Source organism: Theropithecus gelada, chromosome 16 (assembly GCF_003255815.1).
Source record: "Theropithecus gelada isolate Dixy chromosome 16, Tgel_1.0, whole genome shotgun sequence".
In the NCBI taxonomy this organism is placed as follows: Eukaryota; Metazoa; Chordata; class Mammalia; order Primates; family Cercopithecidae; genus Theropithecus; species Theropithecus gelada.
This window is the reverse complement of record NC_037684.1, coordinates 3,256,902-3,274,163: the sequence shown is the minus strand read 5'-3', so window position 1 is coordinate 3,274,163 and position 17,262 is coordinate 3,256,902. Positions and strand designations below refer to the sequence as shown.

The 17,262-nt window shown below is 43.5% G+C and overlaps 1 protein-coding gene across 2 annotated transcripts in view; it reads left to right on the top strand.

The window, feature by feature from the left end:
- SSH2 (slingshot protein phosphatase 2) overlaps positions 1–17,262 on the top strand; it is a 303,418-nt gene that overhangs the window by 254,693 nt on the left and 31,463 nt on the right. For both annotated transcript variants that reach the window (XM_025363691.1, XM_025363690.1), the window contains 2 exons: positions 4,897–4,990; positions 5,125–5,253. In XM_025363691.1, coding sequence (XP_025219476.1) covers positions 4,897–4,990; positions 5,125–5,253 — 223 coding nt within the window. The remainder of the gene's footprint in view (positions 1–4,896; positions 4,991–5,124; positions 5,254–17,262) is intronic.

The following is a 17,262-nucleotide window of genomic DNA, read 5'->3' as shown; positions in this document are numbered from 1 at the left end:
CTGGAGTGCAGTGGCATGATCTCTGCTCACAGCAACCTCTGCCTCCTGAGTTCAAGCAATTCTCCTGCCTTAGCCTCCTGAGTAGCTGGGATTACAGGTGCCCACCACCACACCCAGCTAATTTTTTGTATTTTTAGTAGAGACAAGGTTTTGCTATGTTGCCCAGGCTGGTTTCAAACTCCCGAGCTCAGGCAATCCACCTGCCTCGGCCTCCCAAAGTGGTGGGATTACAGGCTGAGCCACCGTGCGCCCGGCCGAGTTTTTTTTTTTTTTTTTTAACAGAATAGTTTATTTTATTCTATTTTTTGAGACGAAGTCTCACTCTGTCGCCCAGGCTGGAATGCAGTGGCATGATCTTGGCTTACTACAATCTCTGCCTCCCGGGTTCAAGCAATTCTCCTGCCTCAGCCTACCAAGTAGCTGGGATTACAGGCGTGTGCCACCACGGTCAGCTAATTTATGTATTTTTAGTAGTGACGGGTTTCTCCATGTTGGCCAGGCTGGTCTCCACCTGCCTCAGCCTCCCAAAGTGCTGGGATTACAGGCGTGGCCACTGCACCTGGCCTAAAAAATGCTCTTTACTAGAAAAGGTGAACTTTCCAAAAATTGTATGAAAGGAACAGTCAAAAAAGCAGTGGAATCTTTTTTTGCACAGGGTGTTATTGCTACTAGGACCTTCTTTTCAGTAGCCTTGGTCTTTTCAGAATCTCACAGTAATTGAAAAGATAAAGATTCATGGGAAATGTTACTGGTGATTTCATGCTTTACAGCTAGGTGATGAGTTTCAGAGAAATGGATGTCTCATCTAGCTCAAAAAAGCACATTCTAAACCAGACTTACATGAGAGAGAGATAACTTCTCTTCCCATTTTTTCCAGATTTTATTAGAGACAAGTTGGGCACAGTGGCTCACACCTGTAATCTCAGCACTTTGGGAGGCCAACGCAGGTGGATCACCTGAGGTCAGGAGTTCGAGACCATCCTGGCCAGCATGATGAAACCCCCGTCTCTACTGAAAATACAAAAATTAGCCAGGCATGGTGGCAGGCGCCTATAATCTCAGCTACTCAGGAGGCTGAGGCAGGAGAATCATTTGAATCTGAGAGGCGGAGGTTGCACTGACCCGAGAAAATCACACAGATCGTGCCACTGCACTCCAGCCTGGGCGACAGAGCGAGACTCTGTCTCAAAAAAAAAAAAAAAAAAAAAAAGATTTTATTAGAGAAGATTTTGACACTACACAAAAAACAAGAAGAAGAAGGAAATTACTCTTACTCTCTTTACATCCCTAAGCAAAAAACATAAAGGCAGTCCCTGGCAAATGATAAAGGCTTATTAACTGTTAGTTCTTAGTATGTATAATAATAACCCTAATTTTAAGATATATTTTAAGAATTTCTGTCTGTTTACAGAAAAAGAATACACGAAAGCTGTAGGCCAGAGTGTTGTTAATAATTATCTCTAGGTAGAGGGATTTTCAGTGGTTTTTATTTACTTTATATTTTTACATATTTTCCAAATTTTTCTCCAATGAAATTGAGGAGGAAAAAGCAGATTTGTGTGTTATAATGCTTTTTCCATTCCTCCTCCTCCCTAAGTTGACTAGAAAAGCCTATAAAACGATGCTGAGAATACAGGGAGAATGTGTGCCAAAATGGACTTAAATACTCTACTGTGAATAATTTATATTTTGAAATCCAGGGAAAGGAGGAAGAAGGGAATATACATATATGGGATATACATCTGGTGTTATGCCAGCACTTCATACATGTTCTCATAAGACTATCATGAGACAGGTATTATTGCTCTACTCTTTTTTTTTTTTTTTTTTTTTTTTTAAAGACGGAGTCTCACTGTTTTCGGCCTGGGCTGGAGTGCAATGGCACTATCTCAGCTCACTGCAACCTCCGCCTCCAGGGTTCCAGCAATTCTCCTGCCTCAGCCTCCCAAGTAGCTAAGATTACAGGTGCCCGCCACCATGCCCGGCCAATTTTTGTATTTTTAGTAGAGACAGGGTTTCACCGTGCTGGCTAGGCTGGTCTCGAACTCCTGACCTCAGGTGATCCACCTGCCTCAGCCTCCCAAAGTGCTGGGATTACAGGTGTGAGCCACCACACCCAGCCTGCTCTACTCATTTTATAGAAAAGGAAACAGAGGTGCAGGGAAGAGAAGGAACTTGTTAGAAGTCACACCACCAATAGCAGGGCTGGGATTAAAACCTAGGTCTTTCTACTCCCCAACCACTCTGCCTCAAACACCTGTGAAGGATTAAAGGAAAAATTGCTTAGGAACTAGGGAATCTGACCCATGAACACAGGTACTAAAATTTGCTTTTACCTTTTTGTTTTTCCTCAAGACAGAGTCTTGCTCTGTTACCCAGGCTGGAGTGCAGTGGTGCAATCAGAGCTCACTGCAGCCTCCACCTCTGGGGCTCAAGCAGTCCTCCCACCTCAGCCTCCCAAGTAGCTGTGGAACTACAGCTGTGTGTCACTATGCCTGGCTAATTTTTTATTTTTATTTTTTGTAGATATGGGGTTTCGCCAATTGCCTGGGCTAGTCTCGAACTCTTAAGCTCAAGCAATTCACCCACCTCGGCCTCCCAAAGTGCTGGGATTACATGCATTAACCACTGCACCTGGCCCAATATTTATTTTTAATGGAAGACTGAAATTATACATTTATTTTCTACCATTAGCTATGTCTAGGATAAATAAAGCATGGATAAGAATTTTAATCCTAGTTAAGACAGGAATACCTTGGCTGATTGAAGAGAAACACCTCAGGTATTAGCTGTATTCTGTAGGGTTCGTGAGAAATTAAGAGCGCAAGTGGTGGGAAGCCCCAAGGTTGTGGGGTTAGAGCATCCATCTCTGGAGATTACCAAAGCTATTTTTGCAACCAGCGATAAGGCTGTAGGCAGCAAGGGCAGGCAGGATGCCTGAAGGCTTAGTCCATTTTCATCTCCAAATAAGGAGGTGCAGAGCCAGATACCTTTCTTGAGTAGGTGGTGGGAGTTGGGGAGGAGATGAAACAAAGTACTCCCTGTCAACCTCATTCAAATTCTGCATAATCTGAAATAATGCTTTAGAGGAGAAGTATCTAGTTACATTGAACCACTACTTTTCTAATAATTGGAGAGGCAGCTACCTAGTTTGATTTCATATTAAAGTTCTAAGGGTGATTTTATTTTTAAGAGAGTCAGAAGACTAAAGGAAATGACAATCCTTCAGGTAGAGCATTAGGCTAGGCTGAGTGTTCTAATTGTCCTGCGCCAGCATGGTTATCAGCATGTCATTTAACTTTTCAGTTGTTTGTTTCCTCTACCTGTAAAACAAGGATAACTGTTTCACAGAGATATTGTGAGAACTGTCATTAAAAGGAAAGCATTCTGGATGGAAGGGCTCTTAAGTCAGCAGTCCCCAGCCTTTTTGGCACCAGGGACCAGTTTCCTACAGACAGGGAGCAGTGGGGCGGGGATGGTTTCATGATGAAACTGTTTCACCTCAGATCATTAGGCATTAGTTAGCTTCTCATAAGGAGCATGCAACCTTGATCCCTCACATGTGCAGTTCACAATAGGGTTTGCGCTCCTATAAGAAACTAATGCCGCTGATCTGACAGGAGGTGGAGTTCAGGCAGTAATGCTTGCCTGCCGCTCACCTCCTGCTCTGCTGCCCGCTTCTAACAGGCCACTGACCAGTACCCATTGGGTACCCCCCCTCTAAGTAGTTGATCTCTACAACCGATTTTGGGAGAGGATTTGCCTTACTGAAGAAGGCAGGATCATTCTTCTTTCTTTCTTTTTTTTTTTTTTTTTTTTTTTTGAGACGGGGTCTCACTCTGTTGCCCAGGCTGGGGTGCAGTGGCCGGATCTCAGCTTACTGCAAGCTCCGCCTCCCGGGTTTACGCCATTCTCCTGCCTCAGCCTCCTAAGTAGCTGGGACTACAGGCACCCGCCACCTCACCCGGCTAGTTTTTTGTATTTTTTAGTAGAGATGGGGTTTCACTGTGTTAGCCAGGATGGTCTCGATCTCCTGACCTCGTGATCCACCTGCCTCGGCCTCCCAAAGTGCTGGGATTACAGGCTTGAGCCACCGCGCCCAGCCTGATCATTCTTCTTTCTTTCCCATTTTCTAGAACCACAACATTGACTTATCAGCATAAGGTGGCATTTTAAACCACAGGAGACTTAGTTGCATGGTAGGTCATAGTACTGGTCTACTGAGCTGGGTATTCTAGCTCAGTAAGTAATACCCAGAATACAGAAACAAGTATGGGTGTCGTCCTCCATTAAAGTATTACAATCTACCAGGCACGGTGGTTCACGCCTGTAATCCCAGCACTTTGGGAGGCCAAGACGGGCAGATCACGAGGTCAGGAGATCAAGACCATCCTGGCTAACACGGTGAAACCCCGTCTCTACTAAAAATACAAAAAATTAGCCGGGCATGGTGGCAGGTGCCTGTAGTCAAGCAACTCAGGAAGCTGAGGCAGAATGGCATGAACCCAGGAAGCGGAGCTTGCAGTGAACCAAGATTGCGCCACTGCACTCCAGCCTGGGCAACAGAGTGAGACTCCATCTCAAAAAAATATATGTATATTACAGTCAGTACACCCAAATTATCTTTGCTCCCTCATGATCTAAATACATGAATGTATTTAAGGGCTTTAGACACATATAACCTCTTCAAAGTAATAATTTCTAACATGTTTAAATTCTGTACATTCTGAAAATTAATAAGCTTTTTAAAATATGATTTTATTTTGCCATGCTTCCACAATGTGAATTTGAGGGTAACAAAGGCAAGGTTTGCTAAATTGGAACCTAATCAAATGGTACATTCATTAACTTAGTCAAATTCCTGCTTAAGAATAATCGTTATTTCTCTCTTTTCAGACCTACTGAACGTGAACGAACAGAAAGGCTAATTAAAACCAAATTAAGGGAGATCATGATGCAGAAGGATTTGGAGAATATTACATCCAAAGAGGTAAGAGACTTTGAGTCCTTGTTTGTTCCAAGGCTAGCAGTGGTATAACAGTAGGTGTGGGGCTGGAAATAGTGCATGGTTGAAAGTATAGAGGGACTTTAAGAGATGGGTACAATATGTCATCTTTGTTTCAGATAAGAACAGAGTTGGAAATGCAAATGGTGTGCAACTTGCGGGAATTCAAGGAATTTATAGACAACGAAATGATAGTGATCCTTGGTCAAATGGATAGCCCTACACAAATATTTGAGCATGTGTTCTTGGTAAGTTTTAAGGCCACTTTAAGTGGTGTACTAAAGCTAACCCGTATGGACTCATGGGCGGGGGTAATTGTTAAATTTTATTATACATCAATAAAATGTAACTTACATTAAAGACAAAAGTGATAAGTACTCAAACCTCATCACTTCCTAATTATTTTATTACTTTTTTGTGTGTGTGCGTGTGTGTGACGGAGTCTCGCTCTGTTGCCCAGGCTGGAGTGCGGTGGCACGATCTCGTCTCACTGCAACCTCTGCCTCCTGGGTTCAAGCAATTCTCCTGCCTTAGCCTCCCGAATAGCTGGGACTACAGGTGCATACCACCACACCCAGCTAATTTTTGTATTTTTAGTAGAGACGGTGTTTTGCCATCTTGGCCACATTGGTCTTGAACTCCTGACCTCAGGTGATCTGCCCATCTTGGCCTCCCAAAGTGCTGGGATTACAGACATGAGCCACTGTGCCTGGCCCTCATTTTTAATTTTGTTTTTATTTTTGAAACAGGGTCTCGCTCTATTGCCCAGGCTGGAGTGTAGTGGCACAATCTCGGCTCAGTGCAGCCTAAACCTCACAGGCTCAAGTGATTCTCGCTTCTCAGCCTCTTGAGTAGCTGGGACCACAAGCATGTGCCACCACCCCTGTCTAATTTTTGTATTTTCTGTGGGGATGGGGTTTTACCATGTTTCCCAGGCTGGTCTCGAACTCCTGAGCTCAAGTGATCCGCCTACCTCATCCTTCCCAAAGTGCTGGGGTTACAGGCATGAGGCATCGCACCTGACCCCAAATAGGATGATCCTTTAAGGTCACTCTCAAATCTGCCAAATGTGTCTAAGGTCTAATATATCTGAGCAGAGCTGGTGGGAGCTACTATATAACTGAGAGATGAGACTACTGGACTTTCAAACATATGAAACCTTGTAGCTACACTTTGAGTCCCTACTTTTACGATTACCAAAAAATTGGTGACTAAAAATTGTTCTTCATGGTTCCTGAACATTTAGTGACCTTGTAACTAGCCCAAGAAGACCTCTCTGACAGGTAGATTATGAAAGCTTCTAAAATCCTAAAACCTATTTCTCTCTCAAATGTTAGAGTTTTAGTTCTTATCTGTTACATGTAGTGGGAACAAAGTTAACAAGAATAATTAAAATCAGTGGAGAATGCCAAAACCTCATTTTGTGTCCACTTCCCACACTTTCACCAAAAATGCTTACAAGGAATTCAATCAGTTGGTTTGAATTTCACTTCCTTTCTCTTCTTGAGGACGTTTATAAACTGTGAAATGATTAGAAGCTGGGAAACACAAGAGAAGGGGAATAAATGCTCAGGAACTGACTAAACTGGATCCACCTCACTCTGAATATTCAAGTGTTTATTTCATGAGACACTCAGACTATGCCTTTGAAGACTTGTGCCCTGAAATAACTTGTTGACACTCTAGGATATATGTGTCTAGAGTGATTCATAGTGGTGTATTAGCTATGAAATTACTCATGAAAAGCTGTGAGCTGGGAGGGGGACTTACTTTCCATTACTTTAACTGACCAATATGTGTTGGCATTTCTGGTTGTAGATCATACTGCAAAACTGGCATTGGCTTTTCCATTTGCAAGGCACCTGGCTTTGTTGTCTCTTATGTATACTTCCACAAGGATTCAGATACATCCTGCTCTTGTATTGTTGGAAAGAAACTTTGTGTTATCTATAGAAAACTTGTGAGTCACTCATTCTATGGGGCCCTCCCAACTGTTTTTGTTTTTTTTGTTTTTTGTTTTTTTGTTTTTTTGAAGACTAATTTTTATGAAGGGCAAATACCTGTAGTCAAAAGGAGCTCATGTGACTGAAGCTGCAAACTTGGGAGTCAAGTTTCCCATTGAGCTTGGCTTTTAACACTTAAAAGAATATAGACATGATGAAGATCAAATACAGTCAGTTTCTGACTGATCAATCTGTTTTATTTCATGCGTGCTTCCCTGTGTTCTTGACCCACTCAAGAACTACTCCTCAGGCCGGGCGCGGTGGCTCAAGCCTGTAATCCCAGCGCTTTGGGAGGCCGAGACGGGCGGATCACAAGGTCAGGAGATCGAGACCATCCTGGCTAACACGGTGAAACCCCGTCTCTACTAAAAATACAAGAAAATTAGCCGGGCGAGGTGGTGGGCGCCTGTAGTCCCAGCTACTCGGGAGGCTGAGGCAGGAGAATGGCGTGAACCTGGGGGGGCGGAGCTTGCAGTGAGCCGAGATCGCGCCACTGCACTCCAGCCTGGGGCACAGAGCAAGACTCCGTCTCAAAAAAAAAAAAAAAAAGAACTACTCCTCAAATGGTATATTTTAGGCCATGCAAGCAAATTTTAATAGTATTGTAAGCAGAAAAAACAATCCAATTTCCCCAAAATTACATTTCCCTAATCAACTACAAATGCATTTGAGCATTTGTGCCAGTAGATTAATACCATGATTTCATTATTGTCAGGTGTAATCTTCTGTCTTGAGTTTTTTTCTTATTAAAAAAAATAATTCTGGGCCAGGCGCGGTGGCTCACACCTGTAATCCCAGCACTTTGAGAGGCCGAGACAGGTGGATCACGAGGTCAGGAGATCGAGACCATCCTGGCTAACATGGTGAAACCTTGTCTCTATTAAAAATACAAAAAAGTTAGCTGAGCATGGTGGCAGGCGCCTGTAGTCCCGGCTACTTGGGAGGCTGAGGCAGGAGAATGGCATGAACCCAGGAGGCGGAGCTTGCAGTGAGCCAAGATCGCGCCACTGCACTCCAAACTGGGCGACAGAGCGAGACTCTGTCTCAAAAAAATAAATAAATAAAGTAATTCTGGCCAGATGTGGTGGTTCACACTTGTAATCCCAGCACTTGAGGTGGCCAAAGCAGGAGAATCCCCTGAGCCTGGGAGTTGGAGGCTACAGTGAGCCATGATCATGCCGCTGCACTCCACCCTGAGCAACAAAGTGAGACCCTGTCTAAAAATAATGATAATCCATGTTCATTTTTAAAACTTTTAGAAGACAATAGATTATTATATTTATTTAATCATCAAGACTGATAATCACCATCATCTTTTGTTATATAATATTGCCTTCCAATCTTTTTTTTTTTTTTTTTGAGACAGAGTCTGGCTCTGTCACCCATGCTGGAATGCAGTGGCATGATCTCAGCTCACTGCAACCTCCACCTCCCAGGTTCACATGATTCTCCTGCCTCAGCCTCTCGAGTAGCTGGGATTACAGGCACACACTACCACACCCGGCTAATTTTTTGTATTTTTAGTAGAGATGGGATTTCACTATGTTAACCAGACTGGCCTCGAACTCCTGATCCACCCACCTCAGCCTCCCAAAGTGCCAGGATTACAGGCATGAGCCACTGCCCCCAGCTCCAATCTTTTTTACTTTTATTTATAGATGTACATATATATTTTTGTGTATACACACACAGATATAATACATTGACTTTGTTTTTTTATTTATTTTTTTATTTTTATTTATTTTTTTTTTTTGAGATGGAGTCTTGCTCTGTCGCCCAGGCTGGAGTGCAGTGGCACGATCTCCACTCACTGCAAGCTCTGCCTCCCGGGTTCATGCCATTCTCCTGCCTCAGCCTCCTAAGTAGCTGGGACTACAGGCGCCCGCCACCACACCCAGCTAATTTTTGTATTTTTAGTAGAGATGGGGTTTGACCGTGTTAGCCAGGATGGTCTTGATCTCTTGACGTCGTGATCCGCCCGTCTTGGCCTCCCAAAGTGCTGGGATTACAGGCGTGAGCCACCGCGCCCGGCCGACTTTTATTTTTTTAAAGAACACTGTTAGGTTCACAGCAAAATTGAGCAAAAGGTATAGAGATTTCCCATCTGCAACTTATCCCAGCACATGCATAGTCTGTGCCATTGTCAACTCCTCCACCGGAGTGGTACATTTGTTACAGCTCATTAGTCTACATTGGCACATCATTATAAACTAAAGCCCATAGTTTACAATAGAGTTCACTCTTGGTGTTGTACGTTGTATGGATTTGGACAAATTTATTACATGTATTCACTATTAGAGTATCACATAGAGTGTTTTTTTAAATACACATCTGTGTACTTTTTTTGCACATCAGCATTGTGTATATATGTACATATTTTTGAACAAGTGAAAATGTCTTCAGCTTCAGGTATAATTCTGTATTCTAGAAAATGGACATTTTATTTCCATTGTGAATATTTATTTGGGGGAAAAAAAAAGCTTCAAAATTGAGGAACCCTGTAATTTAACTCCTACCTAACAAAGTAAATGCATGAACAAGTTGTCTAAACATCTTATTATACTTGTTCCTTGGTGGCTTCCTCCCTTTGTTAACACTGCCATATCCTATGTCCAAATCCCTATCTCTTCTCCATTGAGTCTTTGCCCTGCTGGGTTTCCCAGCAGTTGACATGGAAAAAGAGGCATTCTAGCTGCAAGTGGTGTTGATTTTCTGCAAAGTCATCTCATCTTGTGCATAGCTGCCATGCCTGGAGCTCAACCAGATTGAGTAAAGAGAGGCAACAGGATTTCTCCCTCCCTTTGGAAGAATGCTCAGCTCTGCAGTGTACTGCACAGAGATCTGTTTATTAAGGAAAGTATCCAGCTGGTATGGAGTGGGAAAGTGTAGATTATAGCTTAAATAAAAGCTGCATTGAGAAGAGAGAATTGATTGGTGGGAAGCCAGGTTGTTTCTAGAAAAAGAGATTCTACACCCTTACAAGTGTATCACTTCTCTGAGCTGGAAGCCTTTGCCCAACTAAGTTTCAGTATCAACAGCTCTCCTGGAGGCTGTCCGATTTGGCTGAGAAAAAGCTAGATGTTGACAGAGACCCTTTGCAGAAAAGCAGGCAAACAAGTATATTGGACACATAACCAGTAATTTTGCTCATGAATTTAAAAAATAGTCAGAACTTTTACTGCTGATTATCTTTTCCAAGATTTGACATTACAGTATTTGACATCTTTTTGGAAAGTGTTTCCTTTTCAGAGAAAAATTCAGCCTAGGGAGAGGATCAGGAAAAAATAACTAGTGGGTACTAGGCTTAATACCTGGGTGATGAAGTAATCTGTACAACAAACCCCGATGACACAAGTTTACCTATGTAACAAACCTGCATATATAACCCTGAACTTAAAAGTTAAAAAAATAAGGCCGGGCGCCGTGGCTCACGCCTGTAATCCCAGCGCTTTGGGAGGCCGAGACGGGCAGATCACGAGGTCAGGAGATCAAGACCATCCTGGCTAACATGGTGAAACCCCGTCTCTACTAAAAATACATTTAAAAAAATGAGCCAGGCACGGTGGCGGGCGCCTGTAGTCCCAGCTACACGGGAGGCTGAGGCAGGAGAATGGTGTGAACCCAGGAAGCGGAGCTTGCAGTGAGTGGAGATTGCGCCACTGCACTCCAGCCTGGGCGACAGAGCGAGACTCCATCTCAAAAAAAATAATAAAATAAAATAAAATAGATAAAAAAATAAGTCATCCTCACCGGGCATGGTGGCTCACGCCTGTAATCCCAGCACTTTGGGAGGCCAAGGTGTGCAGACCACGAGGTCAGGAGATCGAGACCATCCTGGTGAACATGGTGAAACCCTGTCTCTACTAAAAATACAAAAAAATTAGCCGGGCGTGGTGGCGGGCACCTGTAGTCCCAGCTTCTCGGGAGGCTGAGACAGGAGAATGGCGTGAACCCGGGAGGCAACGGAGCTTGCAGTGAGTGGAGATCACGCCACTGCACTCCAGCCTGGGAGACAGAGCGAGACTCTGTCTGGAAAAAAAAAAAAAAGTCATCAAATTGGTTACTTTTACTGTAGATGCAGAGAAACAGGGTGTGTAAATAGATGAGACAGTAATCAAAAGGATTATTTTATCACATTCATGATTTTTGTGCCTGAATGGAGGTGTGGCATAAACTTCTCTTAGAAGGAAAAGTTAATAAAGAGCTTATGCCTGGTTGCCACAGTAATGTGACTTACAGTATTGAGGCTTATAGAAATGATATGATAAAATATGGACAGAGATACCAGTCCTTGGATATTATGTCAAGTTGTATTTATCTTAGCAGAACTCCCACAGTACAGTCCTTATTTGCTATAAATGTGCTGTCCTCTTCTATTTTCCTTGGACAGTTGGACTCCAGCAAGGCTATTTCCTGAGGATAACATGAAAAGAAATCAGTTACTTGGGTCTTTGGGCCAGCGTACAGTGCAAGGGAACCGAAGTAAAAGATGGAAATGAATTTACTTTAAAATGTATTATAGTCCAAATGTTTCATTTTATACTTCAGTAAAATTAGAAAATGCTTTACATAATTACATAGAACATAACGGAAACCCCAGGAGAATTGTCACCATAAGCCTATGAAGCATGGGGGGGAAAATTGGGTCTGCGAAGGGCCCCAGAAGTCTAATATACATGGCATTTGTATTGAGGACAGAAATGTAATTATACCAAGTGGTCTCCAGGTCTTTCAGATTGAACCTGAAGCAGCACTGACTGTAGCCCAAGTCACTTTATATGGGCTTCAGTGAGTCAGTAACCAGTGCCTTTAATTCATTTGCCAATGGATAGGTATCACTTCACATTGTCAGGTTGAACTCTCTCTGGACAGGTAGATGAAAACCAGGGACTTTATCCATCACGTCAGTGTTATTTTCATCTAACTGGACAGAGGTCCATGAAGAATTTAGATTTCTAAATTAAGAAGTGAGGTGGTCACATTTCGCTGGCTCCAGTTCAACCTCTCAGCCCCTATTGTTTGGCATCTGTCTCCTTGAAGTCCTTTGTAGTTCTTACCTATTTCTTTGGTGCGGGAGCTTGTTTTCTAAGGTTGAGTGGAGCCTTCAGAGCCTCCCATATTTTTTTAAAACAAGCCAGCAGGGCCCTTGCCTGTACATCACTTACTGACCTTTTCCTAAATAGAACTTGAGCATAGTGTCCTTGAGCTCTCCCAGTTCAATGGCCAGATTACAGATCACCTGTAATATGATAGTACTTACACAACACAACAATTTTCATAGTGCTTCGTTTCCTGGTCACATTTGATCTTCCAGTTAACAAACATTTGTCGATCCTCTTTATTGTGTGAGGCATGAGACTAGGTATTTGTACAGTCTGATCTATTTCTAGAAGGAGAGCATGATGAGCCATATCAGATAGATACTCAGAGAAGGCCAATGGAATAAGGATACAGTGGTGATAAGACAATTAGGAGAGGTCATTAGTAACATCAGCAAGAGTGATGAGAGTGGAGGCCCAAGTGCTATGGATGAGACATGTGGGAAACCAGGAAATAGAAAAAGTGAGTATTTGCTTCTTTTTTTTTTTTTTTTTTTTTGAGACAGAGTTGTACTCTTTTTGCCCAGGCTGGAGTACAATGGTGCTATCTTGGCTCACTGCAACCTCCACCTCCCGGGTTCAAGTGATTCTCATACCTTAGCCTCCCAAGTAGCTGGGATTACAGGCACACACCACCACACCAGGCTAAGTTTTGTATTTTTAGTAAAGACAGGGTTTCACTATGTTGGCCAGGCTGGTCTCAAACTCCTGACCTCAGGTGATCCACCCACCTCAGTCTCCCAAAGTGCTGGGACTACAGGCGTGAGCCACTGCGCCCATCCAGAAAGTGAGTATTTGACTTTATTTCTATGAAGCCATGAAGGAAAGAGAGAAAGGACAGAGTCTGCAGGAGGATTTATGACAGAGAGAGGGAATATGGGAAAAACTTTGCATGTATAATTTGAGGGAAAGGTACCCATTAAATATATAGGACTGGGGTGAGGAGGGTGTTTTCATTTTACAAATAAAGACAGAGAGGGTAGCCAGGCACAGTGGCTCATGTCTGTAATCCCAACACTTTGGAAGGCTGAGGCAGGCAGATCACAAGGTCAAGAGATGGAGACCATCCTAGCCAACATGGTGAAACTCTGTCTCTACTAAAAATACAAAAATTAACTGGGAGTGGTGGCGCGCACCTGTAGTCGCAGCTACTTGGGAGGCCGAGGCAGAGGAATCTCTTGAACCCGGGAGGCAGAGGTTGCAGTGAACCAAGATTGCACCACTGCACTCCAGCCTGGGCGACAGAGCAAGACTCCGTCTCAAAACAAATAAATAAATAAATAATAAAATGTCTGTCTTTTCAGAAGATATGAACAGATAGCTCAAAGATAGAAAATAGACCTTAAACAATGAAAAGTTGCTCACTCTTACTTCTAAGAGAAATGCAAATTGAACCTACACTGAGACACCTATCAGATTGGCAAAAATTCTTAACCACACAGTTTATTGGAAAGGCTGTGGGGAAAGTGGTGCTCTCATGCATTGCTGGTGGGACCACAGAATTTTTTCAGCCTCTATGGAGGGAAATTTAGCAGTGTTTAACAAAACTGTATTCTGCCTTCGACCCAGCAAACCTGCTTCCACGAATAGGAAACATCATTCATAGGAGACTAGTTGAATAAACTATTATATCACTACTCGTGAAGTACTATGCAGATGTAGGAAAGAATGAAATCTCTATGAACTGTTACATTTAGTGGTTTTGAGGATATATAAAATGAAATATATGTAAAATGAAAGCAATGAATAAAAAATTATATGTAGCATGTTACTTTCGTGTAAGAATTGGTAATATGAGTAAGAAATAGCAATAAGTATATGTTTGCTTGTATTTTTTCAAAATAGAATAAATCAGAAACTAATGAAAATGTCACCAATAGGAATTAAAGAGGATTGAGAGTGAGACTTCTAAGTTTACTTTTTTTTTTTTTTTTTTTTTTTGAGACAGAGTTTCGCTCTTGTTGCTCAGGCTGGAGGGCAATGGCGCAATCTCGGCTCACCACAACCTCCGCCTCCTGGTTTTAAGCAATTCTCCTGCCTCAGCCTCCTGAGTAGCTAGGATTACAGGCATGCACCATCATACCCAGAGAGACGGGGTTTCTCCATGTTGGTCAGGCTGCTCCCGAACTCCCAACCGCAGGTGATCCACCCGCCTCGGCCTCCCAGAGTGTTGGGATTAGACGTGAGCAACTGCGCCCGAGCTCTAAGTTTACTTTTTAATAAGATTTTGACTTTTTTTTTGTATGCCCAAAATATTAAATGGAAAATAATAGAAGAGTCACTCTAAAATTGAATACAAACCAGGTATGGTGGCATGCACTTGCAGTCCCAGGTACTCAGGGGGCTGAGGCAGGAAGATCACTTGAGGCCAGAAGTTCAAGGCTATAGCACACAATGATGGTACCTGTGAATAGCCACTGAGCTCCAACCTGGGCATCATAACGAAACCCAACTCTTGAAAAAAATAAAAAAAAATTCAGGCCGGGCGCGGTGGCTTACGCCTGTAATCCCAGCACTTTGGGAGGCCGAGGCAGGTAGATCACGAGGTCAGGAGATTGAGACCATCCTGGCTAACATGGTGAAACCCCGTCTCTACTAAAAATGCAAAAAATTAGCCGGGCGTGGCAGCGGGTGCCTTTAGTCCCAGCTACTTGGGAGGCTGAGGCAGGAGAATGGCGTGAACCCGGGAGGCGGAGCTTACAGTGGGCCGAGATCGCGCCACTGCAGTCCAGCCTGGGCGACTGAGCAAGACTCCGTCTCAAAAAAAAAAAAAAAAAAAAGTCTTTTTGCCGGGCACGGTGGCTCACACCTATAATCCCAGCACTTTGGGAGGCCAAGGTGGGCGGATCACAAGGTCATAAGTTCGAGACCAGCCTGACCAACATGGAGAAACCCCATCTCTACTAAAAATACAAAAACTAGCTGGGCATGGTGGCATGCATCTGTAATCCCAGCTACTCAGGAGGCTGAGGAAGGAGAATCCCTTGAACCCAGGAGGCAGAGGTTGAGGTGAGCCAAGATTGTGCCATTGCACTCCAGCCTGGGCAACAGAGTAAGACTCTATCTCAAAAATAAATAAATAAATAAAATACAGATCGTGGGGAATTCTCCAAGATAACAGATGTGGAGTCTACAAAAATGTCAATATGTCAATATTATGAAAGATCCCCTCCCACACTCCCAAAGAAAGCAGAAGATGGACTGTTGTAGATTAAAGCTAGGCTGGGTGTGGTGGTTCACTCCTGCAATCCCAACATTTTGGGAGGCCAAGGTGGGGAGGATCACTTGAAGCCAAGAATTTGAGACCAGCCTGGGCAACATAGTGAGACCTCATCTCTCTCAAACAAAAGTAAAAAAATTAACAAGGCATAGTGCTGCCCACCTGTAGTCTCAGCTACTCAGGAGGCTGAGACAGGAGGATGGTTTGAGCCCAGGAGTTCAAGGCTGTAGTGTGCCACTGCACTCCAGCCTAAACAACAGAGCAAGACTTTGTCTCAAAAAAAAAAAAAAAAAAAAGTAGCGCGCAGTGACTCACACCTGTAATCCCAGCACTTTGGGAGGCCGAGGCAGGCGGATCACCTGAGGTCAGGAGTTTGAGACCAGCCTGACCAACATGGTGAAATCCCATCTCTACTAAATACAAAAAATTAGCTGGGCATGGTGGCAGGCACCTGTAATCCCAGCTACTCGGGAGACTGAGGCGGGAGAATCACTCGAACCCAGGAGGAGGAGGTTGCAGTGAGCAGAGATTGTGCCATTGCACTCCAGCCTGGGCAACAAGAGCGAAACTCCTGTCTCAAAAAGAAAAAAAGAAAGTAGGCTGGGTGCAGTGCCTCACGCCTGTAATCCCCACGCTTTGGGAGGCCAAAGCAGGCGGATCACTTGAGGTCAGGAGTTCAAGACCAGCCTGGGCGACATGGTGAAACCCCATCTCTACTAAAAATACAAAAATTAGCTGGGCATGGTGATGCTTGCCTGTAATCTCAGCTACTCGGGAGGCTGAGGCAGGAGAATCGCTTGAACCCCGGAGGTGGAGGTTGCAGTGAGTCAAGATCACACCACTGCCCTCTAGCCTGGGTGACAGAGCGAGACTCCATCTCAAAAAAAAAAAAAATGTAGCTAGAGGATAGAGACATGACAACTAAATGTGAAGAATTATCCTTGATTGAGTAAATATAAAGGACATTTTGGGGACATTTGTAGAAATTCAGATATGTATAGTATATTAGGTTATTGTATTAATGTTACATGTCTTTGGTATGATCATGATATTATGTAAGAAAATGTTCTTAGATGATACATGCTCAAGTATTGAAATTAAGTATCATGGTGCACAAATTGCTCTCAGATGGTTCGGAGGGAAAAAAGTATGATATGTACTGAAAGAAAGCAAATATGGCAAAATATTAATCATTGTGTCCTCCAGGTCATCGACAGAAACTCCTCCCCCAAAGTTTGCCATTTATCCCTATCTTAAAATTTTACATGTAATGCTTCCCTCATTTGACAGAATCTGCTATTTCACTGTTTTCTCCTGTCACACACAAGTTCTATCCTTTAACTCCTTAGATGCAACTTTAACTCCTTAGATGCACTAAAAAGAGTGTGAGCGGCCCTGTGCGGTGGCTCATGTCTGTAATCCCAGCACTTTGGGAGGCTTAGGCAGGCGGATCACAAGGTCAGGAGTTTGACACCAGCATGACCAACATGGTGAAACCCCGCCTCTACTAAAAAATGCAAAAATTCACTGGGCATGGTGGCACACACCTGTAATCCCAGCTACTCAGGAGGCTGAGGCAGAAGAATCGCCTGAACCCGGGAGGCAGAGGTTGCAGTGAGCCGAGATTGCACCATTGCATTCCAGCCTGGGCGACAGAGCGAGACGCTGTCTCAGAAAAAAAGGAGTGTGAGCTTTGGAATAAGGTGTAGTTCAGTGCATAATAATGCTGCTTTTGTATCTATTAAAAATTCAGCAAATGTTTATTGAGCACTTACCAGGTGCCAGGCACTGTGCAAGGTGCGTGGGTTTCCATCGGGAAGAAAAGAGCTAGTTCCTGACCTCTAGGAGCTTATGTTAAAGGTAGTTAGAAAGTAAGCACGTAAATAAATATATAGGTGCAAATTGTGATACATGCTATTGAGGAAAGTATCAGAT